Source organism: Emys orbicularis, chromosome 6 (genome assembly GCF_028017835.1).
Source record: "Emys orbicularis isolate rEmyOrb1 chromosome 6, rEmyOrb1.hap1, whole genome shotgun sequence".
In the NCBI taxonomy this organism is placed as follows: Eukaryota; Metazoa; Chordata; order Testudines; family Emydidae; genus Emys; species Emys orbicularis.
The window spans coordinates 129,050,104-129,076,561 of NC_088688.1; the positions used below are offsets into that span (position 1 = coordinate 129,050,104).

General features: G+C 45.2%; 1 protein-coding gene across 1 annotated transcript in view; it reads left to right on the plus strand.

Annotated features, from left to right (window-relative positions):
- Positions 1-25,627, plus strand: part of TRABD2A (TraB domain containing 2A) — a 103,205-nt gene extending 77,578 nt beyond the window's left edge. The window contains exons 5-7 of the mRNA XM_065406878.1: positions 12,010-12,100; positions 22,052-22,306; positions 25,444-25,627. Coding sequence (XP_065262950.1) covers positions 12,010-12,100; positions 22,052-22,306; positions 25,444-25,627 — 530 coding nt within the window. The remainder of the gene's footprint in view (positions 1-12,009; positions 12,101-22,051; positions 22,307-25,443) is intronic.
- The last annotated feature ends 831 nt before the right edge of the window (positions 25,628-26,458 follow it).

The following is a 26,458-nucleotide window of genomic DNA, read 5'->3' on the forward strand; positions in this document are numbered from 1 at the left end:
AAAATTTCTTCCTTTACCAACAAAAATCAACCAATTACTTAAGGAAATAAAGAAGCTGTTTACTTACTATGACTCAGATTTGTATGATATTAAATCTCCAGGGAATGCTATTTTCTTTCCCTAAGTTTTTGTTTTGTTTTTGTTTTTACAGACTGCCCAGAAAGGGGAATTGGTATGAACAGCCCGATTAGCCAATGTCTGAATTAACAATTCCGCAAGACTTTAGAGACTTAACATCTCAGAAACACCAGGTCTTACTAGTTTTCCTGCTGAATCAAGCAGCTTAGTGACTTAATATGCTCTAAATTCAAATTAATTCACAGACAGTCCAGCACCATCTAAGACATGTACTGAAAGGAGCAGTTGCGACCAGGGAGAAGGTTTGTAGGTTATCACAGAAGCGGGATTGTCGCTGACCAAGTGCACAACTGGTAAATAGGTGCTAGGTTGTAATAGGAGAGGGACTTGGTTAGAAAGAGAAATGACAGCTGCTGTTTAAGCCAATGCCTACTGGAGTCAATGGAAAGGCTCCCACTGACTTCACTGGGCTTTAAATATGACCATAAGGGACTTGGCAGACCCATCGGTGTGAAAGACTCTCTACCATGCCATGGGAATTTTAGATGGTCAGCCCTGTGGGGCAGGAATTGTCATGACCTGTATATTTGTCCAGCACCTAGAGGAATGGGGTCCCACCCTGATTGGCCTCTAGGCATTACTGCAATAGAAATGTTAATTAGTGTCAGTTCTTATGATTTGTTTATTGTTTTGAAAAAAAGATGCAATTTAGGCCAAGAAGCCGGAAGAATCTAAATTAAAAGGGAAAGTCGTAATTGTGACTGGGTTTACAGCCTGCGGGACAGAGGAGATTGATGACATGAGCTAGCAGAAATATTTGTAAAACAAAAGAATGAATTCAAAGCCAGGATACATTTGTCGTACTTGTAGGGAGGTTTTAAAAAACACTAAGGAACATACGGTAGGATTTTCAGTTACCTAGGCAAATTGGGAGCCTGATTCCCTTTGAAGGTCAACTGGAGTTAGGAGGGTAACTTGCTCAGGCACTTTTGAAATTCTCACCTACAATCTAAATAATCAGAATTGGGACTCCAGGAGTAAATAGGGAATGCAGCCAAAGCTACTTTGTGTAAAGGGTGCTAAACTTACGCAGTAAGTTACTGGAAAAGCCAACAGATGCAAAGTAGAAAGCCATTCAAGAAACACACTCGGGCCTGAAAAAGAAGAGCGATTTGAAAAAAAACCAAACCAACCCCCAAAAGGAGCAGGCAAGTAAGATCACGATAAACCAGATTAAGTCAATTTTGCCTCTCCCTGTATGTGACGGGCCTGATTTCCCCCCTGTGCTACTCCGCTTCTGGGATGCGGGCTCATTTTGAGCTCCATGAGTGGAATAGAAGGGCGGATTCCCAGAAGGGGTGTGAGATCCGATCCAGGAGTGGCCGATCCAACTTGGCAGCTTTTCTGTCTGTTTACTCAGTAGCTTCTGGAGACTACAGCTAGTGTAGGATTAGCATAATGACAGTCTCCAACGGGGATGTAGGCTGTGGAAGCAGGAACCATTTCCAAAGCCCCAGGGGTCACACGAAGGGCACTCGACCTGGAGTCTATGACAAATATATACAGTTGAAGTTATGAGTGTGCAAAAATACCCCTTCCAAGGCATCAGTGAAATCTTCAAAATAAGGTAAGTCAGAAGAGAGAGCGAGCTGCACAGAGCATATCTCGATGGTGGTCAGCTGACAGCTCCTTGTCTGTGCTAGAGTTCCCTCATTGGTAGCAGTGGTGGGAGATGGTTTCTAAAAAAGGCTAGTGTAGACATGTCCCCAAAGCCCTTTCTCTGGAAATCTCCCACCACTGGGCTACCACCAACACAGCTCCCTCCAGTGATAGCAACCGTGAGAACACTCATGCAAAACAGGGCGTAGGTGTTTTTACCACCATATTTCCTAATGATGCCGGTCTTGCAGTCATGGTGATAAAAGCATGAGCAGCCAGTTTACACTAATACCTCCATCACTGATAGGGCTGGTGCAGCTGCAGCTAGGAGATTTCCAGCAAAATGCCAGTGCAGATACACCATTGATAGGCAAGCTGCCAGAATGGATAGGTGTTCTCTCTCTCTCTCTCTCTCTCTATCTATCTATCTATCTATCTATCTATCTATCTATCTATCTATCTATCTATCTATCTATCTATCTATCTATCTATCTATCTAAAATAAAACCTTGGAGATCTCACTAATATTTTCTTTTGTGCATTAAACTTGGGACCTGATCATACAGTCTTTACTTGGGAAAATCTTCCTTTAAGCCATGATTTACTTAGTTGTCCGGCATTCAGCGTTTAAGACGTGTTTTGAAATAAGTGACCCACACATTGGCCAAGGGATCTAAATCTATCCACAGAGACTGCTTGATCTGATTTATGACTGTGTTTTGGATTAGGGGAATTGCAGCTTTATTAAATCAATTTTGGAAATAATATGTAACTGCATCCTCTGTATTGTACAAGGCCTTAAGCACAACAATTCCGAGAAAGATTCATATTCAAATAAGTGAACCACAATCCAAGTAAATATAGAAAGACTGCCAAATCTGCCCATATGAATGCCAGCAATCGCCTATGCATTAGTTGTTTGCATGGGAAAATGTAAAAGCAGTAAAATGTCATTTTTTTTCCCCACCCTGCTAGTAGGAAACACAGGCCACACATTTGGGGTTTTCTTTAACTCTTTCAGTGAAACAAGTATATAGGAGGTGTACACTGTAGGGATGTCAGAGTATAAAGAATGCATTTATTTATTTATTTGTTTGTTTATTAGGGTTTTTATTACTTTGCAATAAACAAGAATCCATGCAATGCCTTGGATGCCTTTGATACACTGTTAAAATGACAACCCAATAAGCAGATCTGTTAGTTACCCCAAGATCAAATCAAATAACCCTGCAACAACATAAGTATAACAAAAACTAATTAACCTCCCCGGCAGAGTCCAACACCACAGTTGCTCAGTCCTACCCAGTCTAGCGGAAATAAATCCAGGAGGCACTCGATCTGCAAGGAGGATATATTCCTTTGGGATTTGCCTTGATGATGATGAAGAAGAAGAAGAAATATGGTGGCAAAAAAGCCATGTGACCTTGGTCTGCGTCTGCAGAAGCATCACAACATGGAAAAGGAAGGCTTTAAATGCAGCTCTAATATCTAATCTAAAGAATCTTTCCATTGACTTCAGTGGGCTTTGGATTGGGGCCCTTGTTTTCCTGTCTCCAGCAGGTGGAAACAACTCTTGCAGCTGGTTACGCCAGATTTGTATTTTTCTTATGATGAATTCTTCCCAAGTCTTTCCTTTCTGTCCGGATTAGATTCTAGAGTATGGTGCTTCCTGGCAGTCCATCCCCCCTCCTCCCCCCACACATTAATCAGGTCAGTCTGTGAGAAGGTAGCCCTCTCTGGTTCTAAAAGACCCCTGAGCCTAGAGCCCAGCCCCAAACTCAGCTGAACTAAATCAAGAGTGTGGGACCTGGTGAGATTTTATTTGTCTTGCACTTTTTCTTTTTTCCACTTTTCACCCAATTGCCTGAAGGCATCTTGTGCATCTGCAGCTGGCTGGCACAGCAATTTCCCAAATTTAGGAGGAGGCCAGGAGAATCCAGGCAGGTTGTTGAACGGAAGTAGCTACATTTCAAAAGAGCATCTTAATGGTATAAACTTTAAGGGCGAGAATATCAAGAACTCTCAGGACCTGTTGGAAATAACAGCAAATTCCCCCACTGAAAACATTGGGAGCTGAGCTTTTGAAAATCTGGGTACCTTCATTTAGGGGCCTAACTGGGAGCTGTTGGATACTGAGACCTTTCTTGAAAATCTGGCCCTGAAAGTATTAGATCAAAGCAGCAAAAAGACTTGACTGTAAAATGTGGCTTTGGTCATTGGAAAAAGCAGCATTTTTATAAATTTATGGAACTTCCCTATTACAGTAAATGGACTGAATACACGAAAATATTTTGAAGGTAACTTCAGAGAAAGATTCTGAGAACTTCTCGTCCAGGAACAGAGGTTAATAAACAACTTTGACAAGAGTCCACAAGTCCTGCTACACAGGTATTAACTGAAGAAGCAACCGAATCTTGTCCATAAGGAAGTGAGCCAATGGAGAAGTGACAAACACGGATACCTGAGTCCAGCTGGACTCTGAAAGTGTGTTCTCTGCTTTCAGTAAATTGGGTGAGAATGAAAGTAGCTCCTATAAATTGAGGCCTGGAATTACTTTCAGTGAGGGTTGTGATTTTTTTTTTTTTTTAAACTGGAATAGTTATACCAGTACAACCCCAGTGTAGATGCAGTTATACCGGTATAAGGCAACTTATTTTCCTTCCTGAATAGGAATAGTATATAAAGCACCTTTATACTGATAGAACTGGTGTATTAGGAAGGGGGCTGTGCACTTTAACTAGACAGGTATAGTTAAACCTTTACAACTTTTGTGTGGGGACAAGCCCTTAAACAACTTAGAGAAAGGATCTTGCTCCTCAACAAAGGACAGAAGCTGCAAAATGACGTGAGAAACTTGCAGCAACAGAAGACACTTCAGCATAAAGCAAAGACCAGCAACAAGAGCCAGGAACAATCCCTCAGCTCCAGCATGGCTTTGCAAATGTTGGTGCCCACGCCCAGCCACACCACCACCACACGCTAGGTTAACTCTGTCACTGCCATTGACTTTGGTTGGCTGCTGAACTGTTATGGTCACTTAAGGTTTATTAACAGCGTCTGATGTTTAAACACTGACTAGTTGGATAACATATGTCTGGAAAAGAGACGTGGGATTTAACTTTAAGATGATTAATTTTCAATCATTTGCCTGTCTTAAACCACGGTTCAAAGCAAGTTGATGGATTAAAAGGCATGAATACTCTTTGAGCAGTTTCTTTAACTGAATTAAAGCTCTTCTTCAGTTTCTGAATTTCATTGGACCTAGCCAGGTCATCCTTTCTATTTAAAAAACCCACAGTTTTAGTTTAAAAGGAGATGAATCCTATTCCTTTTACCAAACTTCCCTTTGCCATCAGTACATTGTTTGGAGAAGCTAGGAGGTAGCTACTGAGGATCCACCTACTGAGTTTGGGAATAATTAATTTTGAGTTTAGCTCACCTAGAGAGCAGAATACAGGAAGTGGTTGTAGGAGCTGTAACTTCTGTTGGAGGCGTGCCTCAGGAAAGGTGCAGCAGACGAAGCTGTAACGGCACGAACTCCTTTATTGCCCGTTTTTGCTGCTTTTCATTGTAGACTAAATTATGCAGGGTTCATAACTTAGTGCTGAGTTACGGCATCCGTTAGGCACAAAAAGAGCCTGTGTTGATAGACTGTGGGTTCACACATCCTTGAATTTGTATCACAGGGAACAATAATTCAATTTTCCTGATCTTTGTTTCTCCAGGCTATAATTTTAGTAATTTGGGGGTTAAATTACTCTGCACACTACATCCTAACTTCTACACAAACATACCCTGGTGAGCTCCCATGGGTGGAAACCGGTGGGTCTGTGGCCCCATGCAAGCCTGTGCACTGGGATTTCTTGCACTAACAGGGTGACACTTCAGGCCAGTATGGAGGCAACCTGGACCAGAGCTAGTCCTCCCTCCATTGGATCCTTCGCTTAAACCCCTCTTCCGTCGCAGCTCTGGTCGCAGTCACGTGGCAGCATTTCTTTCATCCTATTCGTTTTGTGAGGCTGATTCTTCCGTCTCTGCCAAGTGGGTAGCAAGATTCCATCTCTGTAGTTTAGGACAGTCTGGGTAGAATGGCTGATGATGCCAAGACAGATGGGAAATCTTTTCCAAGTGTGCGCTGGACACTACCCAAGTTAAGCTCGGTAAAAGGCATATGAAGCTTATTACATCAGGGATTGTTTCTGCTATAGGCTGCCTTTGTTATGCTTTGTCAGGCTTTGTCAATATAGAATAGGAAGGTGACCCCACACAGGTCACTCTTGCCTCCCAGATGGTCAGCTGTTTTGTGGCCAATCTTTTTGCAAGATCGTTAATGGTAGATGAAGTTATCAGGGGACACACTCCTACAACCCTTTCCCCTGCTCCAGGTTATCATGTTTCATCCAGTTCAGCTCCTTTTAGGGAAAAACAGAGATTGGTATTGACAGAAGAACCTCTGCTTTTGGAAGTCCCTGTACATGAAAGCATGCTTGTCTACAATCACCATCCCCTCCTGGAGAAGAACTCCTCTGCCTTGCTTTGGTGTATATCTTCTCCGCATTGGGTCCTAGAAACTGCATCTTGAGATTACTCCCTTCCAGTTGGCCAGGAGGCCATGCTTAGGTTCCATTTTTATTACTTCTTCCCCACTGCACCCCACTCTGCAGGGAAGTCATTTGGGAAAACATGAGCCCTGTGGTAGAGATCAGCCCAGAAGTTCAGGTTCCACCTCACGTAGTAATCTCAAGAGAATACAATGCTGTATTTTGCACTGTCCAGGTCATTCAGCGGGGTCTGCCTCCTCCTGGATTTAAAAAATTCAAACTCTCTGGTACAAGTGCCAAAACCGGTGCTCTGTGAGCTGGGTGATCAATCTGCGGGACTAACCCGTGTGATGCCTTCCTACATCTCCCCCATGGACCTGGTCTGCCTGGAATTTCTCCTTGTGTTTGTGTTCCTTTGGGTTACTGGCAGTTCAGGGCCCTTCCTCGCACCTTCACCAGCTGTTGGGAGGAAAGGACTCTTCACCTATCGGTGCCTTGATGATTGATTTGGTGGGTGAGTGAAACTCTAAAGGGAAGCAAGCAGAGGGTGAGTTGCTGTTCTTCCTGTCTCTCAGCTGTCTGAAAAATGGAGCCAAGAGCTATCCTTCATGCTCACAGGACATAGTCTGTGAGGTGGAAAGTAGATAAAGGAGAGTCAGGCTTGATCATACAAGTAAACTTAATTCAGTTAACCAGGTTTCGTCCTGGGCATATCTGCAGCTGTCATGGCAACTGTTCTGGATGTACTTCCTATTATTTTAAAATGTTTGACATTTCAGGAGCATTTTAGGAAAAGTGGTTACAGATTCTCCCTCCTTTCCTAGATGATTCTAAAAAATTAGAAGCCTGTTTGTCTAAGATATTTATAATGGCTTGTTTTAGCAATCCATAAATCACTAGCCCACAAAAGCCATCTGAATGTTCCTAACCCGGTCAGAGAAATAAACATCCTGATTTAGGATATCCCAGCCGTTAGGACCAGTTGCATCACTCTGTGGTTGCATCACCATAATCACATGCTATAGCTGCTCTTACCGCTACTCAGAGGGCATCGATCTAAAATGCATTTCCTGATAAACATTTTTGTTCACCCATATATATCCGCTGGTTTGTTATTGTGGGACAACTTGCAAGTTATGGGTTATGCGGGAGTTTGAGGGAAAAGTGCTGAGATATTTCTGCTAAAGAAATACACTCAAAATTAAATGGACTTCAAGTTTTAGTTTCTTTTTTACATGGACTTTAAAGAAAGGGCTGATCAAATTATTGATCTATCAGCATCAGATAGAATGTTTTGCTGAAAGTCTGACAGCGGCATCATTTACAAAATGCATTCTTGCGACATATAATAATTAAGAGACAAATTCTGGAACACCAGTGAAACCGCTACTATCTGGCATTTCCTCATTTGCTTGGCTAGAATTTTACAAATATCCAAATTCACAATGTTTTAATTTGGGTTCAGCAGTCGCCTGATGAAATGGATATTCTTGACTTCATTATAAAGAATAGAACACCTTTGTGTGTGTTCAAGGCAGGAAAGGCTGCAGACCAGAGAAACTGAGCATGTTGTGAAGAATTGTGTCACTTAGGATACTACAAAAAAATAAAGAAACTGACCCAACTAAAACCCCTTACCCAATAGAATCACATAATGCAGAACATTTGAGAGGGATGTTAGGAAGATTTGAAATTCAGGGGCCAATACTTTGACTGGTTTGTAAGCGCATGTTGGTCAGACAGCTTTGTTATTTGAGCATATTGCCCATCACAATCCCTGCACTCCACTTCCTTTCAGTACAGATTAAAGGCTTGGTTTTATTTACTCTCCAGTAGAGAGTATGGCTGAGCTGGTGCACACAACAGCTCCTCAGTTCCCTTTTGAGTCTGAACACAGAAGAATAGAGATTCATGGCTCCCCACCCCCTGCCAGAGTAAATTGACCTCTCAAATGCATCACTTCACCTAGTGGTATGAGGATAATGGAGAGCTGTGTACAGAAAGAAAGGAGGAGGCTTTCTGATGGGACAAGGGCCTGGGGCTTTTCTTTTGGGGGCATTCAAGTGTGTTAGGCCAAAATAGAAAACAGGTGAAAGAGGCCTACTCCCTGTCATGCTTCTGTGGACTCATTCTCTCATACAGCACGACTGTTTGATCTTAAACCTTGGGAGGGTGAATCCCCTCTCTTGTTGTTTATAGTTGCTTTCTGTGAGTAGATGGATCTGGTATATATAACCAGGGCTCTTACTCTAGAGGGGGCTTGGACTATATGTGTGCCCAGAACAGAAACAAAGTAGTTAGTAATGACAACTTCACCTAGCTCTAAATAGGGGAGAGGCTCGCTATCCCGAATATCCATGAGATCCTGTGGCTGCGGCCCTCTCTCCTCTCCCCCTTCGTCCGCTACTTTCGCACGCAATATCACATCTAGAATGAGTGTGTAGGCTCCTCGGGGCACAGGCCTTCTCTTTCTCTTTGGAGTGAAGAGCGTCTGACACGCTTTTGGAAGTTGCATAAACAAACAATATAACTATCTCATATGCATGATAGATACATGAACAGCTGGGTGGTAGTGGTGTTGATTTCTGGTGGTTATCACTGTTGTGAAAGGAGTTTTTGAAGGCCTCATCACATGTCTGGGCATGTTTGTGAGCACAGTTGTGTTTTCACACATACATTTTTTTTCTTGTTCCATTTCTCTTTTGCCGAGATTTATTAGCACGTGATTTCTCTCTGACAGTAGAGCCGTGTCCATTTGCTCATTGATGTCCGTGCAAAGGCTCCCATTGACTTCAGACTTTGGATCAGGTCCTGAGTCATTTTCTTAAAAGAAAACTTCAGTGTAATATAAAAAATGTTCTTAGCACGCCATCAAATTACAAAGAAGAGTAAGGACTGATTCAGGAAATGACTTAAGCATGTGCTTGGCTTCAGTGGTACTTAAACAGTGACTGCTTTCCTGAATGGCAGCCTAAATCACTATTATTATTTTTTGTAATTTTCATAAACAATACAAATTACAAAAAGGAAAATGACTTACAGCTTGTCTATGTTACCTAACGCTGCACATTTCACCAGCTATCCAGTAAAAGTATGCAATTGTGCAACTTTACAACTTGTCAAAGGTTCAAGACCAGGCAGTACAAAATCAGACAATATTACACAGATATAACATGTTCGGGTGGGGGTAACAATGACATAAACTTACACAAATAGGAAAAAGAGGGAAGGAGAAGGCTGGGGTGGAGGGTGGGAAGAGGGAGGGAAAAAAGCAGAGAGGTGAAATTGAATGGAAGTCTGGCATTATTTGAGCTATCTCAGCATTCTTAAGTCAAATGTATCATGAAACCTATCATATATCAGATTTCTTTGAATTCCTATACTTGCTCTCTACGTGGATAAGCTAATCTTTCTTTAGCTGCAAATGCAGACAGGTCCGAATACCACTGCTTTATTGTGGGCATAAACCTACTCCTCCATTTTGGTCAAATCACGCACTTGGTAATCATTGCGGCCCTCAAGAACCAACGTCTTTGTGGTGGAGTGAAACCCAGCATGGTCGGTCCATAACCTACGATATAATTTTCAGATGAGGATTGGTTGCTGAAGCCAAGGGCTGTTTTCACTCTTGTGTCCACCTCTTTCCACAGCTGCCTGGCTGGGAAAGGGGTCCCAGAGTATATGCATCAGGGTTCCCTTTTCTTTACTGCCGCACCAATGAACCTAAATTGCTGTTAGGAAAAAGAATAATTAAAACTCAGATAGGGAGTTGCCATTTTGACAATGTGATATAGATTAGGACACAGAAAATATAGCTTATTATTGAAATGTCTGAGAACCTGAGATTTTTAACACCTATGGTAAGTGCTACTGTTTTAAAAACATAGATGGCTGATAATGAAATAAAACTTAAGAACCTTGGTATGGCTTTTGATCGCTCCGTTTCCATGGAAAGTCGTGTGTCCGACAGAGTACATCACAAATGCGGTGTCTTGTTTTATTCCAGATGAGCACTTTGCGCAGGCTGTGGCCTTACGTATCCCAGTCTGACCTTGCAACAGCAACTCATGCTTTAGTGATCATAGGCTTGATTATAGTCACTCCCGATCTAGCAGGGCAGCTTGCAACTCGGTCAGAACACATCCTCGTGTTTGTTCACTCATTAGGCCTGCCTTGCCCGCTTGCCGCACTGTTTGGTTCCTAAAGTCCTTTTGGTGACTTCTCTTCAGACCCCAGCCTGTCAAGTATCGGAGCTCAGACCACACCATCCTTTACAGATATCACCATTTCTCCCCAGCTGGGAGGTAAACTGCTATAGTGAGCCTGGGGGTGTGGGACTTTGCTGCTCCTGGACATCTGTCTCAGTACCCCATCCCCATTTTGGGGGATATACCTTAAACCTCATTTTTCCATACATGATTTTTAATCTGACCCTCTTGGTTAGTTTTATTCCTATGCATTTAGGAGGGTGTTTTTGATTGGCATTCTTTTTTTTTAACTGCTTGTGACAATTTTAACACCAAGTGCTTCTGCAGGAGGAATGGAGTTCGCTACAAATTATCATTTTATTTAATAGCAGGCGGCAAATGACAGAACAGGATAGAGCTTTGAAAGTCTGTGCTGTACTTCCTGTGTCTCGGTCTCCTTCCCAGAATCTCTCTCTGAGGTATGAAAACAAACCTGAAGTCACAATCAGTCTGCATGCAGGAAGAAAGGTCCTGGGGAGGAATTTCTTTTCCCATGCTGGTCAGCGTTTATTATAATAGACTGTCACAATTAATTCATTATGATGTCAGCCCACAGGCAAAGCAGCATACACATCTGGCTGAAAATGGAGTGGACTTATAAATCACTGGCAGAATTATGCCAAAGCCAGCTAAATCCTCTCCAAAGTTTAGTGGATTTTACTGAAGTTATAGGTGAATATCTGTCTCTAATTGCTTATTTTAAAGGAAGTGAGAGATTGAATTCTAGCCAGGCCAGGGCAGTGTCTGACCCAAGTCCAGAGCTATTTTTAATTCACCACTGTTGGGTGCCTCTTAATTTAATAATCACAACAAAAGGTTTATGATATGATATTTAGGGCCTTTCTGTTTGCAGAGCACTTTGGTTATGTGCACTGAAGTAAATGCTGTTGCTCCATGTTGATACCAGTGTAACTTTATATCTCTGAATGACCTCATCTGTTATGAGGTCAGAGGGCAGTACCTGTTCACACACGTGCTGGTGCTTGAAGTGGTTTCCATCATATACAGGGTTTACAGTTTGGTTCAATGGCTCTCTGCACCCACACTGTACAAACTGTTCCAGCGTCCCTGCCTGTGTGCCAGTGTGCAGGAACACTTGGGAACAGTTTGGGATAGGAAGTGAAGGGTACTTTATCCAGTTGAATCTACAGGAGAAATGTAAGGAGGACAGAATCATTTATTTACCACAGTGGCATATTGGTGGTGATTAGCAGCAGGGAACTTCAGAATGACCCAATGAGAACATTCTGGCACCAGCCAGATCACCGGTATTGACACTTCTCCAATAATTTGGTGTATGATGTACTTTTTCAAGACCTCATAGAAGAGAAATGGAAACCAGTTGCTCTGACAGATCTTCTGCTCCTAGAAGTGCGGCTATGGTGGATTGTCGAGGGGCGTTTTTCTTTGGGAGGGGTGAGGATGGTTACTGCTATTCTTGTTTGCTTTGCTCCAAAGTTTCTAATTTTTTTTCTTAACTGCAGGTCATTTCATGGGCAACAACACAGTGATTGATGTTTTGGGAAGAGAAGGGTATGAGGTAGAACACACTCCTGCTGGACAACCCATCAACAAGTAATATATTCATGTTTTTATCATATTTGAATAGCCATTGAGATAGATAAGCTGTAGACGACCATAGAGATACTGTGGAAATAGACAGACATCATTACACATAGACTGCTCTTCTTTGCTATTTCCCAGTACAATTCCTTTGCTCTGTTTATCTTCTGGGAGCTCATTTGGAAATGTGGTCTGCATGACACTTGCCAGGTTGCTTTTTCACATTGACTTGGACATGTTTTTCCCATCACTTCTAAAGCCTTGAGTTAGCAGGTAGTTATGAACGGCAAGTTAAATCTGTTTGGGCGGGCAAGCTGGCTTGTCGTAGTGCAGCACAAAAAGGGAAGGGCTACTGGTTTTTCTGTTTTATAGTCCCTTTTCCCCACCCCAACCCCAGCTTGGCACATCTTCCCCCACGTCCTGTGCTCCTAGGACCCTTCTCCCATTCCTTCCCTCTCGTGTGTTTAACCAGTCCCTCCCCTTTGCCTCTTTTCCCCTTGTACACAAGTACAGTGACATATCACTTATCCTGAAAAGTCTTCCCTTGGTCTCACCTGTCACCCCACCCCATCCCCTGTACTCTCTCTAAACCCCCTGAGTCTGCTCTGCCTTGACTCCTTGTGCAACGCTCTCCTTGACCTTTCCAATCTGACTTCCAGCCTCTCCACTCTGGAGCTGGCCTCACCAGCATCCTCCAGGACCCTCTTTGTACTAAGCTGTACTCTTTGTACTGCTGCCACCAATACCATTGATCACTCTCTCTTCCTCCATTTTATCCTTCTTTTTAGACGAGGACACTTTTCTATTCTGCTTCTCCTTGCTGAGCACTCTTTCCTCATCCTGCCTTCACTCCTACCTATGGATAGCCTTCAAGGTTTTCTCCTCAACTCACCTTGGTCTCCCTCTGTGCTCTCTCTCAGGTGTTCTCTAGTAACTGAAACCATGGCAGAACTGCTCCATCTCCCCCTCAGTCTAGCCTTGCATCTCCCTCTGTCTCCATCTCCTTCTGGACTTCCTGCCAATATTTCAGACTCCAAATCTCTGATCTCCCTGCTCTGCCTCCTTTCTCCATCACAACTGATCATTTCATTATTCTCCCTGCTTGGCTTGCCATCTTGGCCCCCATCTTCCATTGCTCTCTCCCCTGCTCCACATACGGGTACTCGCTAAATCCCATGTTCTGGCCTAGTATCTAAAATAAGCCCGTTCCCTTGTATTCTCACTGCTAAAACCTTTGTTCGCATTTTGGTCATCTTTCACCTTGACTACTGTAATATTTCCCTTTATATCTCCTTCCCCCACATACCTCTTCCTTGATTATTGTCATAGTTCCTTCTCTGAGCACCACAGTCACCATACCTCCTTCCCAAACACCTCTATTAAAGGGGCTCGCTGGGGCTGGGACCATCTTTTTCTTGTGGTCTAATGTAGGAACTCCTAGGCACCACGGTACGACAAATAATATTAATGAAGTCACTTCCTTTCCTCCTGACCACGTCACCTTCCTCCTTGAATCCTTTCACTGGTGTCGACTATTACCACAAGGGATGTAAGCTCCTTGTCGGGCTACATTTTAACCTTGGCTTCTCACATGGTGCTGAGGATGCTTTGTCATGGTCTACACTTGCCCTTAAACCAGCCTCAGCATGGGTTTCAGCCTCATGCCTTGCCATAGCCCTATTGTCAGCAGTACTCTGTTCTCTAGAGGTTCTTGTCCTGCACTCATCACTGTAGTATCTGAACACCACTGGGTAGCTCCCTGTGTAGGCGAGCCCTCTATGCTCATCCATAATAGCCAATCCGCATCTAATACTTGAATCGCTTCTTTTTTCAAAGAAAAAGTGCATGGTTTAAAAACGTTTCCTAGAAGGATGAAAAGCCTGGGGAAATGAGGTTTCTGTTTGAGGAGAGCCTTTCGGCCAATCATTCTTTACAACTGCTGTGGCAACTTCTTACGCTCCAGAAAAAGAGAGCTCATGCCGTCCTAAATCCCACTTCACGTGGCCTCGAGATGGGAATAAAAACAAAGGCTAAAGAAAAGTCACAGAGTAAAATCTTGACCCCATTGAAATCAATGGCAAAACTCCCCTTGCTTGGAACAGGGCCAGGGTTTTGCCCATAGTATTTTATACATCGAAGGAGGCAAGGGTGGGTGTCAAAGAAACAGTCCCCTAACTCCCACTGACAGTCAGGGAAAGTTCAGTGCCTAATTAACTGCCATTTGTGCCTTCGAAAACCTCCCCCTGAAATCAGAACTTGCTGCATTTTATGATGTGCAGTGAGAGAGCCGAGAATGAAGCCCTTGGTGGGGCTGTGGCTGAAACCTGCTGAACGAGGAAGGTGATCAGGGAGACAGAGATTAATCCTGTATTCAGAGAAAAAAATGAAGATAAATGGCTCTGTTAAAATGTTCGGAATAGTCATCTCGGACTATTTCAAAGCAGGGTTAAGATGGGAAATGAGTTTAGAACAGAATGAAAAACAAAGGAAGGAAAATCCCTCTTGGGATGATTTTGAGGCTCATGACAGGATAGCTCAGAGGCCTGGTAATGGGATACAGAGGCTTTCACCTCTCGGTCACTGGCTTGAACCTGCTTAGACTCATAGACTTTAAGGTCAGAAGTGACCGTCAGTCTGACCTCCAGCACATTGCAGGCCACAGAACCTCACCCACCACTCCTGTAATAGACCTCAGGCTTAGTTACTGAAGTCCTCACATCATGATTTAAAGACTTCAAGTTGCAGAGAAGCAACTATTTACACTAGTTTAAACCTGCAAATGATCCGTGCCACATGCTGCAAAGGAAGGTGAAACCCCCCCGGGTCTCTGCCAATCTGAGCTGGGGGGAAATTCCTTCCCGACACCAAATAGACCTTAGACTCTGAGCAAGTGGGCAAGTCCCACCAGGCAGACACCTGTGAAAGAATTCTCTGTAGTTACTCAGAGCCCTCCCCATCTAGTGTCCCATCTCCAGCCATTGGAGATATTTGCTGCGAGCAGTCGCAGATCGGCTACATGCCATTGTAGGCAGTCTCATCATACCGTCCCCTCCATAAACGTATCAAGCTCAGTCTTGAAGCCAGTGGGGTGGTTTTTTGGGTTTTTTGCCCCCCCCACTGCTCCCCTTTGGGAGGCTGTTCCCGAACTTCACTCCTCTGATGGTTAGAAACCTTTGTCTAATTTCAAGGCTAAACTTGTTGATGGACACTTTATTTCCATTTGTTCTTGTGTCCACATTGGTGCTTAACTTAAATAACTTCTCTTTCTCCCTGGTATTTCTCCCTCTGATGTATTTATAGACAGCAATCCTATCTCCCTTCAGCCTTCTATTGGTTAGGCTAAACAAGCCAAGCTCTTTGAGTTTCCTCTCATAAGGTAGGTTTTCCATTCCTCGGATCATCCTAGCAGCCTTTCTCTGCACCTGTTCCAGTTGGAATTCATCTCTCTTTAAACATGGAAGACCAGAACTTCACAGACTATTCCAGATGAGGTCTCACCAGTACCTTGTATCCTGGTACTAACACGTCCCTGTCTCTACTGGAAATACCTTGCCTGATGCATCCTAGGATTGCATTAGCCTTTTTCATGGCCGCATCATATTGGCGGCTCAGTCATCCTGTGATCAACCAATACAGTCAGGTCTTTCCTCTGCTCTGTCACTTCCAACTGATACATCCCCAGCTTATAGCAAAAATTCTTGTTGTTAGTCCCTAAATGTGCACCTTGCACTGTGCACTATTAAATTTCATCCCATTTCTATTGCTCCAGTTTACAGGGTCATCCATAGCTTCTTGTATGATACAGACGCCCCCCCTCCCACCCCACCCCTGGGTTATGCAAACCCGATTTACGCAAATCCACACTTACAGAAAAAATTCTGTAAGCTAGAAATAGGAGGGTTTTTTGGTTTGTTTTGCATAAGGGTCAGGTATACGTTTCTGACTTACGCAAAATTCGAGTTACGCAAGGTGTTCCGTAACAGAACGCTTGCGTAGGTCGGGGAGCGTCTGTATTCCGGTCCTCCTCCGTATTGGCAATATCTCAGAACTTTGTGTCATCTGCAGATTTTATAAGCACACTCCCACTTTTTGTGCCAAGGGCATTTAATGAAAATGTTAAATAAGATTGGTCCCAAGACCAATCCCTGAGGAACTCCACCAATAATCTCCTTCCAGCCTGACAGTTCACCTTTCAGCATGACCCGTTGTAGTCTCCCCTTCAACCAATTCCTTATCCACCTTTCAGTTCTCTATTAATCCCCATCTTCTCCAATTTAATAATTTCCCATGTGGACCTGTATCAAATGCCTTACTAAAGTCCAGGTAGATTAGATCAGCTGATTTTTTTAGGCAAAGGAAATGCAGTAATCTTCTCAAAGATTGGGCTGGCACAATCTACCTTTTGTAAAACTATGTTGTATTTTATCCCAAGTACCATTAACCTCTACGTCCTTAACTACTTTCTCTTTCAAAATTTGTTCCGAGTCCTTGCATACAATTGAGATCAAACTAACAGGCCTGTAGGTCGGTAAATGGTCAAAAGTGATTCCCAGATGATGGCAATCTATGACATATGATCTCAGCCCAGCCCCAGTGGACATGTAAGCACATTCCCATGCCCGCTATCCTAGGAGGCTGTCTCACCGTAAAAGACCTGCATGAATATGGGAAGTAAAATGTCCCTTTAGCTTTATGTCCTATCCCTGCAGGTCAGGGGAGACTTATGGGGAAGTATCTTGGCATCTCAGTCTGGCACTGTTCATTGGCCCTGAAGTCACTCGTAACATTATTGTAAAATGGGAAGATGAACATAAGAGACGAGGGGAAGAACAGCAAGTGGCTGAAGCAAACGCTTCAGAGTGAAACAGAAAGGAAGCCAATCTGCATCACAGGGAACAGAGCAGAGTGAAGGGCTGTCAGGTGAGGGGGGAAAAGAGAGGAGGGGGAGGATAAATAGAGCTGCACATAAACAGCCTGCCCTCCAGAGGTGTGATATTGTGTAGTGGCAGCATCCTCAGCTTCCCTCTTAGGTCAACCTGAGGTCCCCTTTGAGCCACCGTCGTGCAAAGGGAACATACAGGGGCCATAGCCCTGACTTGCACGCTCACTCTCTGTGTGCATGCGCACGCTTTTCTGTGAATGGGGAACCAGACAGGAGACCGAGTGAGTTGAGCTCACAGCTCTGGGAGGAACCGGCAGAGCCAGCTGCGGCAAGGGCACCTTTGAGAGGGGCACTCTATGGAGGCTAGGATGTTGAAAGGGCAGGAGCTTGAGCATGGAGGGGGAGGCAGGGCTCCTGCCCTAGCAAAGGGCGAGGAGGAGAGAGACACTGCTCCAGCCCCACAGCAGAGAGCACTGAGGACAGTTTTTTATATATATATATATATATATATATATATATATATATATATATATATATATATATATATATATATATATATATATATATATATATATAGTGCCCTGAATTTAATTAAGCTCCCGGTGTCTCTATTTTGAGCTTTTAAATGTTATCCTGATTTTAGGCTGAATATGTATTTCATAAAATATTCATCATACAATCACAGCTGTGATGAGTGCGACTCCCGCTCCCCTCTGCAGCTGCCGCGCTCAAGGAGAGTTCTGCCGGGGCGACCTGGCCCCAGGGGAGGGGGATGCGCCATGTCTCCAGGCCTCTGACTATCCCTGGGTCCCTTTGGATCTGGGATCTGCTACCATTCAAAGGCCTGAGATCTGCACCTGTAATAACGGGGTCACTCTAAAAATACGAGGATGATGTGTGTGAACAGTGAATAGAACAGGTGCCCTGTGCTATTTGAATAGGCGCCTCCTATACTCACCAAAGGATTGGATTCCTAAATCTCACTGTGATGTGTTTGTGGCAGTGCCCATGAAACGCTAGGTGCTTTCCAAACTCTCACAAAGGGGCGGTCCTTGCTTACAGTTTCTGGACAGATGGGATGACAGAGGTTGGGGGAAGGACAACAAAACAGGTCCACGCAGGTTGCTGTAGGCAGCACAGTAGCAGTGGGTCTTTAAGAGGGAATTAAATGTGGAGGAGCTCAGCAAGTTTGTAGCATGCCCAGGACCCAGCGGTGATGCTATAAGAAGCTGAGAGAAGGGCAGGCAAGACTGGGTGGAGGGAACCAGGGCACTGTAGTGCTTGAAAAGGGAAGAATAGCTCAGGATCTGTTTGCATTCCAAACCCAGCCATGTATTATGTGTCTCTATCTGAGATCTTTCTTCAGAGGGCCTTCTCCTTCTCATTTCTTGGCACTGCCTCTGTCCTCTCAGTCATCCTGGCTCAGAGTTCAGTTCTCAGTTTTCTTCGGGAATTGATTGCAAATTCACTCCTAATTTCGTTCTCCCCTTCCAACGGGGACTCGCATTCCATTCCACGTCCTCTCGCCTTTGATCTGTTTGACTGAAACTTGCTTTAAATTCCATCACAAAGTTCAGGTTCAGTGACCAGACCAGTCTGGAAACTCCAAACTCTCACTGAAATCAGCCCATCTCCTCTCTGGGAGCCTGACTCTGCCATTGCAGCAGGAGAAGGGAAATGCTCATTGTACTCCCAGGGAATGGTCAGCTGGTGAAAGCAACATTTTTTTGTTCACTCTCTTCCTTTTATATTTAAGAACACAAGAACAGCCATCGTGGGTCAGACCAATGGTCCTTCTAGCCCAGTATCCTGTCTTCTGACAGTGGCCAATGCCATATGTTTCAGAGGGAGTGAACAAAACAGGGCAATTATTAAGTGATCCATCCCTTCTCCTCTAGTCGCAGCTTCTAGCAGTCAGAGGTTTAGGAACACCCAAAGCATGGGGTTGCATTCCTGACTGTCCTGGCTAATAGCCATTGATGGACTGATCCTCCATGAACTTATCTAGTTCTTTTTTGAACCCAGTTACAGTTTTGGCCTTCACAGCATCCCCTGGCAATGAGTTCCACAGGTTGACTGTGCATTGTGTGACAAAGTACATTCTTATGTTTGCTTTAAACCTGCTGCTTGTTAATTTCATTGGGTGACCTCTGATTCATGTGTTATGTGAAGGGGTAAATAACACTTCCTTAGTCACTTTCTCCACACCATTCATGGTTTTATTGATCTCTATCATATCCTCCTTCAGTTGTCTTTTTTCCAAGAGGAACAGTGCCAGTCTTTTAAATCTCTCCTCCTGTTCTAGACCCCTAATCGTTTTTGTTGCTATTCCTTCTACTTTTTCCAATTCCAATATAGCTTTTTTGAGATGAGGCAACCAAAACTGCATGCAGTGTTCAAGGTGTGGGCGTATCATGGATTTATATAGTGGCATTATATTATCTGTCATATTATCTATCGCTTTCCTAATGGTTCCCAACGTTCTGTTAGCTTTTTTTGACTGCCGCTGCACATTGAGCGGATGTTTTCAGAGAACTGTCCACAATGACTCCAAGATCTCTTTCTTGAGTGGTAACAACTAGTGTAGACCCCATCATTGTATATGTATACTTGGGATTGTGTTTTCCAATGTGCATTACTGTGCGTTTATAAATATTGAATTTCATCTGCCATTTCCTTGCCCAGTCACCCAGTTTTGTAACTCTTTGCAGTCTGCTTTGGACTTAAACTATCTTGAATAGTTGCAGCCAAAGACAGTCTCCAGCCTGTCTGCTGCTTCTCCTCATGCTAGAAGTTAACCTCCAGATCACTCAGGTATTCAGGCTGTGCTCCAGCTTTGAATGGAATGCCGTTAAAAAGATAGATTGTCCAGGTGCTTAAGAGGAATTTGCTTGGGCTCCACTTGAGGGAAAATACCCTTTCTTAGAGACACCAAGGATTGGGTTGTAGCTTTAAAGCTACTTCCCTGCATCAGGCATGGTGCAGTGCTGCAGTGCCCCAAAAGGGGCACCAGGCAGATAGTGTCTGCTTGAAGATGAGGCAGATTTCTTCCCTGGTTGCACCAACTCCTACTTCACCGCCAGCATGGGTGGCGGGTGGAGCCCCCCGGCCCCACCTGTTCTGCCCGAGGTCACCCTCGTGGCTGGAGGACCCCTGCCCTTCTCCCCCCGCCCAGAGGACCCCTGGGCCGGCCGAAGCCGCCCCAGCAACGCCGCACCTCCCCTCCTGAGACCCCAAGCCGCCCTGTGGGAAAAACTTGTCTTTTCTTGAAGAACCTGAGTCCAGGGAGGAACCCGAGAAGCTGAGTAGCACATACTGCCTCCTCAGCCGCCCCGGAACCTGCATGGGGCATAATGATAAGCAAAAACTTCCCGTGCAAACCGCACAACCAGTGCCCAGCGGCTGCAGTACACCGGGGAGGCTTAGCTTGCCCTGGCCTATTATAGCCACCGCCTATGGCAGCCAGGTTCAGAGGAAGAGCAGCAGGCCCATAACTGCTTTTTGGAGGAGGGAGTGGTCCCTGTGCTCCCCAGAGCCAGCCTTGTGGGGGAAAGAACCTTCCTTGCCCCAGCACATGGCCTACCTGCAAGTGTCTCCTCTCTGCAGCATGCTTCAGCTTTGCTATCCTAGGGGCCTCCAGCCTCTAGCGCTGGCCTAGATCCCCCCTGAATCGATGGGATCTGCTGCCACCAAGCGGCAGGCTGACCTGACCCACATCTCCCATTAAAACTCTCCATCCCATAGGGGCCCCTTACTGTAGTGCCTGAACATCTCACAAGCTTCCATGTATTTCTCATCAGCACACACCTGCGAGGTAGGGCAGGGCAGGTCTCTCTTTTGACAGATGGAGAGCAGAGCAACGAGAGACTAAGTGACTTGCCAAGGTCACCGGGAGAGTAGGGAACTGCACGCTGGTCTTCCAGCTCTCAAGCCTGTGCCCTAACCACTGGACCATCTTTTCTAGCTGCCAGTGAGTACTTCAGAACTGGTGTTTAGATTCCCCAGTGGAAACGGCAGCATGGCCGTGAGTGTGAATTAACCCTGTAACTAAGATTCTATCAGAAGCTGTATCAAACTCTTCATTAAAAGGCCAGTTATAGACCATCTCAGATGCATTCTCTGCTTCTGTTTGTCCCATCTCTGAGGGCCTGCATGGCTCCAGGGATTGCTAATGACATATAGAGCCTTTCGTCGCTAGATCGCTTATTTACAAGATGCAGATTTGGAACGGTGAGGGTAATTCAGCTTACCCCAAGGGATGTGGTAAATTGTCCATCCTTTGGAGCCTTTAAACCTAGGCCAGGTCTACACTACGGACCTATATCGGTATGACCACATCGCTCGGGGTGTGAAAAATCTCTGACCAATGCAGTTATACCAACCTAACCCAATGGGTAGACAGCGCTGTGTCGATAGGAGACAGAGCTCCCTCCTCTCGAGGAGGTGGATTAACTACGCCAAGGGTAGAAACTCTCCCATCGGCGTAGGAGCGTTTTCCCTTAAGCACTGCAGCTGTGCCGCTGCAGTGTTTGAAGTGCCGACCTGCCCCCAGACTGGCTGCCTTTCTAACAGATCATTCCACCTCAAGCTGGGCCGGATGCAGGAAGAACAGGGCTGTGCTATGGAGGAGGTCAGACCAGATGAGCATCATGGTCCCTTCTGGCCTTAGAATCTCTTATTTTTTGGCTTGATTCTGAGAAACGGTGAGTATCTGCCAGTCTGACTTCAGCAGGCACTCAGCGCCTCTCAGCAGCGGTGTTTTGGCAATGTCGTCAGCCAAGTGTATTATGTTATCCTTGAATGATCTTTTCCTCCTGAGCTCCGCGTGTGCATTGCTCAGTGTCAGAGACGCTTTTTCCTTAGGCCCTCTGAACTGAAGAAACTCTGCTTGACCCAAGGTGTGACTGGGGGGGGAAACAGAGGATGGGTAGATGATAAGATTTAAACCAGCAGAACTTCCAGGGGGAAATACTTGTTGACGTAGGGGATCAGGAGGCTGCATGGCATCTCGGTTGCCATGGGGCTGGACCAAGACCTCCACTCAAAGGCGTTCCAAACATTCTGGTTTTCTTTCCTCCCAGCGGGAAGAATCAAAAAACCTGGTCAACCTTCTCATCATCCTCACCGGCGTACACCCCCTATGTGATCGCCCAGGAGCTGCACCGCCCACCGCATCCTCAGAAAGAGGAAGAGGAGCTTCTGCCCCACCTTCTGCTGCCCGAGAGTGTCGACCTGCTGGAGAAAGTGGACAGGAAATACAAGAAGAAGAAGAAGAAGCAACAGAAGAAGCAAAGGCTGCGCCAGTTTAACGACCTCTGGGTTCGCATTGAAGAAAGGTACCAACCGGTGGGGGAGGGAGGGCACTCCGCTACATTAAGATTGGCTGTTTATCGCGGCTCATTAACATACCACAAACCCTGTGTTTTAAACTCTGCTCACTTCCTCTGGGGCAAATCCAAAGAGCAGAATTCGGCCTCTTATCTCCTGCAATTCTTATTTATGCATTTAGATTTAAATAATAATAAAAAGGCACCTGTTCATGTCTCTAGTGCCCTAACACACCATTAACAATGCAATTGGTTCTGTCTGCATAATTGGGTTAGTATCAAAAATAAGGTGGGGTTGGGGTGGGGAAGAGGCGACTAAGGTGGTTTTCCCGACCAAGAGAGCTGACCCTCCTAGGACAGATATGACCACGAGAACCATAGCCGCCTTTTGAACTGTGTGTCATTCCTCAAGCACCTTCCATCTGCCACTGACCCACTGCTAAATGTGCATCTGTAGATTTACTTATTTCCTTCCCATCTGATAAAATGCAGCTCTGATCCTCCATCACCTTGTGCCAACGTTTCCCCCTGTGCAATGTGCTCATTCGGACTGGGAGCGTTCCACTCCCACTGTGTGCTGTTTAAATGACTGCCGAAGGGGCAGGGCAATGGAGAATTGGCCCCTATGAATTTTGAACAAGTTTCTCAATTCAATTCAGTGGGACTCCCTGCATCATTATTCATAATCATTATTTTTCATCAGCCTCAAGGTAGAGAACACTTCAGAGCACCTGCACCGCCTTGATACATTACATCAATATATCCTGGCTTTTCCATCCCTCTGAGTGATATATTACAGGGACAGGTTGGGGGAGAACTGCAATGGCTGTTCTTGTCTGAGTTTAAATGCAGAGATGATCATTCTACTGTTTATTACATATGGTTGCATAGGTTGCTCTAATTTTCGTTTACTGCAGGTAATAAAGTTGATGTTAGTTATAGTTGGTGGTGGTTTTTATTGCTATAGCTGGTATTAGCTTGACCTTCGGCAGACAGTCCTAAAGGATAACGCAGAGCCTTTACCAGTGTAGGCCCTGACCCTTCATACACCAACACACGTTTAACTTGAGGCATGCGCTATTCCTGCTGAAGGCAATGGAACTTCTCGTGCTAAGCCTACTCCTCTGTGTTTGCAGGATCAGCTGAGGTAAGATGGGAGGAAGTGTCAGTTGAGCATAACCGGGGGTAAGGGCTGTTTCTCCAATTTCCACTTCAGGAATGCGCTAGTCAGACCTCCAGGGAGAAAGTTCTGTTGGTGGCTACTGTCAGCAACACCCTCCTGACTCCAGGTGTATGTGCCTTTAGGGCCTCGGGACTGGCAGAGACCAGATCTCTCGTTTTTTGCTCCTTTGCAGTTTTCTTTCCACCCATGAAATGCATCACTTGAACCAGAAACAAAGTCTGATTTTTAGTAGTGACCTTAGCAGCAGAGGGAGTAAATGGCTAGAGGATGAGCCTCCCAAACATCTTCTGTACTGGGGGAAAACAAGCTGAGTGATGTTTATTTCTTCTTGGTTATCTGCCCGGTGTCTTCCAGCTAGGGAGAACTGTAGGACGCCACTGTATATGCACCATACTGTCACTAACCTGCCCATTACTGCCCTTCAGGTTCGATTCTTTCCATTGCAGAGGTCTCTGCCCTGTGTTTGAATGTGTGGCAAATTAATACTAACTTTACGCACTAGATATCCTACATTATCTCTGGGTGATGGACAGTTCCCGAAAAGAGCAAACAAACCCCTTTGCATGCTTCTGTTGTGCTAACTACCCCACCTAGTGGTGCTGTTTCACGTCACTGATGAAATTCAGTCATTCACAGGAGCCCTTCAGACATAAATACTCAGTGCATCTCGGAAGTCAGAGCCCTTACTCCTATATATCCATTCCTGTCCGTGGGTAAATCTGTTGTGCTTGGGTCTGGGCCATTCATAACTTAACTCCTGTGAGCACATAAACATGAAAGGCCTAACTCAAGTGATTTCATACAGTCTTGTAGTGGGCTTGGCCTGAATTGCTCTGGTCTGTGCTCCTGTATGTATCTGCTGTCTGCTTTGTTGCACTGCCAGCTGGCTTCTGTCCAGTTACTGTAGGAGCCACCTGCGGGGGCTTTTGGATATGGAGTGGTAAGTGTTTTCAAAAAGCAGACTAATTGCCTTCAAATTCCCCAAGCATTTTTGCTTAATGCACTTGGCCAGCGTAAAGTAGGAATAGTGCCCAGCAGCCGGAGCTCGCTGGTGCAAGTGAAATGAATACGCTTGTACTGTTGGGCAGGTGGGCTTGCTGGAATTTATTTTGGTTTCCACCTAACAATGCTGGGCCAGGGGATTTGAGCTGTGTCCACTTATAGCCTCAGGGTCAAATCTGGCTCCAACCTGTTATCCAGAGAGCAGTGCCCACAGCTCACACTCTTCTTTGGGACAGGCTTTTCATGTGGACCTTTGCTTCTCGGTCTCTAGACTGAGAAGCATTTCTAATAGATGCCTGGATTTTCCTCACTCCCACTGTCCCATGTATGGCCTATGTGCTTTCTCCACCTGCCAGTGGTGCCCTTTCACGTGGAGCATCACTTATATGGAGGCTGCAGAGAGGCTTGGTTCATGCTAACATGCACGTGCAAACCGGGGAGAACCTGGACGGGGTTCAGGCTCAGCTGTTGAAAGCAGATGCATCAACCCTATAAATTGGTGCCACGTGTGCGGCAATAATGCTGGTCGGCAAAGCCTTCTCTGTGGCAAGGCGAGATTTGCTTATCTGCTATGGTTGCTGATCAGCCGAAAGACTGGCTGCAGGGGCTCGGGAATGTTGCTAATACCTCTCTGCTCCCCTGGGATTGACTGTCCCGTCTGTGAGTAAAGGGGAGTCTAATCAGGTAGATCCCAGCTCAGGGACAGGAGTAACAGCTGTCAGTGGGGCTAGAGAGGTTCAGCGTGGGGAGAGTGAAGGGCTCCCTTTCTTTGTGGATCCAGGGGTCAGGGAGGCCAAACTCACGGCCTCATTCAGGAACCCACAAGATCTGCAGGCAACTCCACAAGTTGCCCGTGGACTCTCCTGTGGGCATTTCTGTGACAATTTGACTCCTGGTCCGTGGTGATCATTGACCCTTGTGACTAACTGCTGACCAAGATTCTTCTCTGTTTGCCTTGCAGTACCACTGACCCACCTCCCCGGATTCGCATCATTAATGGCTACATTACAGTAGAACCTCAGCCACGGGGACACGGGCGATCCAGTCACCTCCACACAGAAACTAGCAGGGCCCACGTGCCTGTTCACTCTCTGCTCATCTTGCTATTGACACGGGCGTTGCAGACATTAACAATGCTGCAGTGAGACGTGGGGTGAAACTGCAGGGTCTTTGGCTAAAAAACTTGTGGGGGGAAAAATAGAAGACCAGACTCTCCAGGTGGGATGCCTGTTCTTTGGAATATCTTTAGACTCCTCCTTTTCCTGAATCTGGACCACTAACACTATTAACTGGCTTGACATGCCCAATACAGGAGAAGATATTTTTAATGAAAGCCATTATTTATTCTTCTCTTGCAGAAGAATTATTGCAAGGTATCCCATAATGCTCTTGGGAGATGTACAATGTCGCTGTAACATAGCTGTTGTTTAGCTGTATGAACCCGACTAAATATATTTTTTTGCCTTCACTGCCTCACTTGGTGCAATACGTTAAACGCTACTAACTCATTGGTGACTTTGGCCAGAAGAGAACGTTTTGGCCACATCAGCACAGCTGAGAGGAAGAGGTTGGTATCTGATGTCTGTGTTGGTATCTGCCACTTCGATTTCTCCCCATTTTGGGCCCCAAATGATACATTTCATTTAGGGGAAAATGTTCAAAAGCACCGAAGTGGGTTGGGAGTTTAAAGTCCTGTTGAAAGTTGCTTTTGACAATGTTACTCTTAATCAAGACTGGCCTTCTCTGAGCAGAGAAGCATTGCATGTAAAACGTGCGCTGAGGGAATCCGGGCCCTTAGTGCTTAACAACGTTTCTGAGGGGAGAGACGCTAAGCCAAAATCACATTGAGTCAAACCCCTCTATTGGCTGGGCTTTTCTGTAGTGCAGCCCTATTTCTCCTCCCATTCAACTCATTTTTACTCAGGCCTGGTCTACACCTATCTAGGTCACTCAGGGCTGTGAAAAATTCACCCCTC